This window comes from Pseudozyma flocculosa, assembly GCF_000417875.1.
Source record: "Pseudozyma flocculosa PF-1 unplaced genomic scaffold scaffold00018, whole genome shotgun sequence".
In the NCBI taxonomy this organism is placed as follows: Eukaryota; Fungi; Basidiomycota; class Ustilaginomycetes; order Ustilaginales; family Ustilaginaceae; genus Pseudozyma; species Pseudozyma flocculosa.
In genome coordinates this window covers 579452-584059 of record NW_006920886.1, presented here as the reverse complement: position 1 = coordinate 584059, position 4608 = coordinate 579452, and the positions used below count along the sequence as shown (strand labels likewise).

Sequence of the window (4608 nt, the reverse complement as noted above, 5' to 3'; positions counted from 1 at the left end):
GGCGGGGGGCGAGAGCGTTGGCGGTGGTGGCCAGAGAGGCTTGCGTCGCGAACGAGGTGAGGCGATGCGAGGCCGTCGGGGTGAAAGGTGGTGGTGGTGATGGTGGCGGCTTAACCGAAAGCGAACGAGGGCGGGGCGGTGGTAGGCTACGCTCGTGGTGGCTGGCCGCAGCTGGGCCGTGCGCAGGCTGGCCTGGCCTAGCCTAGCCGCCTGCTGGTTGGTTGAGCTGCTTTGACTCAGCGCCCTGCCTCCACCTGTGGCCACCGCTCTTTTTTTCCCCCCCCCTTGGGCGGGTGTGATCGAGGCCAGGCCAGCGAGCAGAGCTAGGGTCCAACCAGCCGGGCTCAGACCACGAAAATCGGGCTTCGCTGGGCCGGCAAGTCGTCTTTCTTCGCAAGACAGCCCAGGCCAGGCCGGCCACTGAGGGGAAAAATCGAGGCAACGCTGCGCCCGCTGCGCCCGCTGCGCCCGCCGCCTCCGCCCCGATTTCTTGATCCTAGCCTGAGCCTGAGCCGCCCGGCGCTGACGAGCCCACCAGCCGGCCGGCCGGCCCCCTCCTCGCCCCACCCACTCAAACTTGGCTGGCTGGCTGCGCCTGGCATCGCCTTTCGACCACCACCACCACCACCACCCGCGCCTTTCAACATCGCCCATTTGCACGCACGCCGTCGCCACTCGACGCAAACAAAGTGCACTCGGGCCTCTTCGCCAGCTAGTCGCCCCTCGACCATCGTCTGCTCATCCGACCTTTCCCCCACCGCCATATCCTGCCGCAGCGCGCTCGGTATCGCTACACTCGTTTGCGCACGTCCCGCCCGGCTCCGCCCCTGACTCTCTCAAGGCAGTGCTCGACCAAAGACCTGCAACCGCACTACCCTGCATCTCGACAGCGCAATCGCCTCGCTCGGTCCACACCTCGTTCTTCGCCCCGCCCTGCAACTCAGAGAGCCTCGGATTCCCACAGCCTCAACGGCGACCACGGCCCTTGCGCCAAAGCCTAAAACAGTCGGATCGGCTTCGGGCATCCCCTCTTTCTCCGCATCCTTTTTCGCTCTACCGCTCGCCGCACCACAGTCGACGTCCGCCACAAGCCGCTGCCCCCCTGCCAGCTGCTGTCGACTGCGTGCGGCCGCGCACTGACGGCCAGCGCCAAAAAGGCCCACACCCACGCAGACCAGCCCACCGACACGCCTGCCGCCCTCGCTCACCCCGTGCCGGCGCAATGAAGATCACAAAGACGCCCAGGCGCCTCGCACCCGCCGCGCCCGAGGTCACCACCCTCCTCGCCCGCATCTCGGCCGCCGCAGACGACGAGCTGCCCGCCATCCTCGACAGCATATCCGAGTGGTGCTGGCCCCGCGGCGACCTCTACTACTGGACACAGATCCTCAACCGCTTCGACGACATCCTCCAAGACACCTGCCGCGACTACGAGCTCGCCAAGCTCCAGACAAACGACTTCACCCCGCTCCGCAAAAAGCTCCTCGTCTCCATCCTCCGGTTCAGCCGCCTCCTCATCGAGAACTGCACCAACCGCAAGCTCTACAACTCGTACGAGGTGAGCAGCCGGTACTCGTGGCCCATCTAGCCGCGCCTAGCCGCGAGGACCGCCCCTTGCTGACATGCTTCCGCCACCCCCTTTTTTCGTGCGCCCCCCTGCCCGCGCAGCACCTCAACGACCTGCTGCTGGCACGCGACCTCGACGTGCTCGAGGAGACGCTGCGGCTGGTGCTGCGGCCGGCGCAGCAGCACAGCTCCCAGTCGTCGCGCCACGAGTTCCCCATCTCCAAGGAGCGCCTCACCACCCTCGCCCTCACCTGGACCCCGCGCGACCACGGCCTCAGCCTCGCCGACGTCGCCAACGCCTCCGTTCAGCCCCCCTCAGAGCTCTTCAACGTCCGCTTCCAATTCTTCAAGCGCAGCGGCCAAGCCGGTGCAGCCGTCGTCCCCACACACAACGACGACGGCGGCGAAAACAGCGGCGCCGGACCCAGCAGCAATGCCGCTTTCAACACGCCCACCCGTCCGCGAGCGAGGCCGCCGGCCGTGACCAGCCTGTCGGCTGCCGGCGGGCTCATGGCAACGCCCAGCCCGCACCGAGGTAGCGGCGGCGCCGCGGCGGACAACACCTTCCGCAACGACGCCTCGTCGTCGACGAACCATGCCGCTCCGCACCAGCGGCGCGAGGGGCTGACGTCGGTCGACCTGGGCAATGTGCTGCAGCAGGGCCGCGACGCCATCGACATCCTCACCGACGCCGTCGAGGCGCACGGCATCCCGCCCGAGGAGCGCTTCGAGGTGCTGCAGAAGATCCGGCTGGCCATGTCGATGGCCGACCCCGTGGCGCGGCGCCAGATCCTCGTGTGCCGGATGCTGGCGATCGCGTGCTACGCCCACGTCGTCAACGAGGCGACGGCCAACACGCAGCTGTTCCTCTACGAGCCGGACCTGGTGCCGCGGATCGCCACGCTCGTCGACCCGGCCCAGGGCTGCGAGATGGCGATCCAGGCGAGCGCCTTCTACGCCCTCGACAGCCTGGCGCGCTTCCGCGGCAAGGCGACCGAGGTCATGAACAGCGTCAACGCCTCGGTCAACCACGGCATCATCCTCAGCGTGCTGCGCAACCTCGTCGAGGATCTGGCCACCGACGCGCCGCAGTCGACGGGCCACTACGCCGACGCCCTCTTCAGCTTTGTCGCGCTCATCGCCTCGACCGGCGCCGGCAGCCACATGATTGTCAGCGCCGGCCTCGTCCCCATCCTCGTCGACCTGATCAAGGTGCGCAACCCCAACACCTACATGGTCCAGCGCACCGTCTCGCGCGCCCTCGGCCTGCTCGACAGCGTCGTCTACAGCGTGCCCCACGCCTTTGACCTGTTTGTCGCCGCGCGCGGCCTCGACGCGCTCGTCGACCGCATCGCCCAGGAGATTGAGCGCGACGTCGAAGACGCCTCCGAGCACCGCATGGACGACAGCGTGTTTGGCGAGCCGGGCCCGGACAACCTCTACGGCCGCCTCGCCTTTGGGCGCGCCTCGATGCTGCGCAACATGTTTAAGTCGATCTCGCAGATGATGACGTCGACCGGCACGGGCGAGGGCCTGCGCAACCTCATCGACGGCTCGCTGCCGGCCTCGCTCAAGAAAATCATCGACCACCGCACCATCTTTGGCCCGCAGATCCTCGCGCTCGCCATCAACATCATGGCCACGTTTGTCCACAACGAGCCCACGTCGCTCGCCGCCATCCAGGAGTGCAAGCTGCCCGAGTCCTTCTACTCGGCCATCGAGGACGACATCGAGGCCAACTACGACGTCATCGGCTCCATCCCGCACGCCGTCGGCGCCCTCTGCCTCAACCAGGCCGGCCTCGACCTGTTCAACTCGCGCTCCGTCATCCCCAAGCTCTTCGGCCTCTTCACCTCGGAGCGCCACAGCCGCGTCTTTCAGGACCGCGACAACGCGAGCATGTTTGGCTCCTCGATCGACGAGCTGATGCGCCACCAGCCCAGCCTCAAGGACAGCGTCATGGAGGCCATCATGAAGTGCCTCGACCAGATCGAGGCCTCGGCCGAGTCGTTTGTCGTGCCCGACGAGCCCGCCCGCCGCTCCCAGTATGGCCTGCTCGTGGTGCCGCCATCGCCAACACCGCCGTCGCAGCAGGGTGCCGAAGGCGGGACTGGGGCCGCCATCGACACCGACGCCGATGCCGACACGGGTGCCGGTGCCGGTGCAGCCTCGAGCGCAGCCTCGGAGCGGCACATCGGGCGTTCGGTCGCGCTGGCCGACGTCATCACCGAAGAGGCGACGCCGTGGCGAAAGGACGAGGAGAGCGTCGAAAAGAACCCGGTCGTCGTCTCGATCGACGTCACGGCGCGCTTCCTCGAGGGCCTCTTCCAGACGACGTCGCACTGCAAGGACTTCCTCAAGCTCGACGGCCTCGCCAAGATGCTGCGCTTCTACTCGCTGCCGAGCCTGCCGTACGACTTTGCCGCGTCGATGGCCGCCGATTCGCTCGTCACCCTCTTCCGCTACGTCACCGAGATCAGCCCGAGCACGGTGCTGACGGCGCTCTTCCGCGACGTCAAGCAGTCGCTCGAGGTCGCCGGCCCCATCTGGGGCGCCTTCCACCAGGGTGGCGACGCGTCGAGCGAGCCCAGGCTGCTGTCGCTCGCTCGGCCCGGCTCCGACGCCGAGGCCGAGGCGGCCAACGCCACGTTCCGCCAGCTGGTCAGCCTCAGCTCGCGCACCCACCTCCTCAGCGACATCTGCCAGACGTTTGCCTACGCCGGGCAGAAGATGCCGACCACCTACCTCCAGACGCTGCTCGCCAGCGAGTTTTCGGGCACCGTCAGCATCGCCGAGCTCGGCCGCCTTCACCGCGGCTGCGCGTGGGAAAACATGCTGCTCAAGGCCGCGCTGCCAGCGCCGCCCAAGCCCAGCAGCGACAAGGATCAGGCCAAGGACAAGGGCGGCGACGGCGTGGCCCCGTCGTCTTCGTCGTCCTCGCTGGCCGACGCTGGCCGCAGTGCCTCGGCGGCGGCGGCGACACCCCACGCGGGCCGGTCCCCGCCCGATCTGCTCCCACGGACGGTCGCCGGCCACCGTAAC

The 4608-nt window shown here is 68.1% G+C and overlaps 1 protein-coding gene across 1 annotated transcript in view; it reads left to right on the top strand.

Annotated features, from left to right (window-relative positions):
• Nucleotides 1-1222: 1222 nt before the first annotated feature.
• PFL1_06891 (uncharacterized protein) overlaps nt 1223-4608 on the top strand; it is a gene marked incomplete at both ends in the record, with an annotated part of 13567 nt that continues 10181 nt past the window's right edge. The window contains 2 exons of the mRNA XM_007882809.1: nt 1223-1558; nt 1669-4590. Coding sequence (XP_007881000.1) covers nt 1223-1558; nt 1669-4590 — 3258 coding nt within the window. The remainder of the gene's footprint in view (nt 1559-1668; nt 4591-4608) is intronic.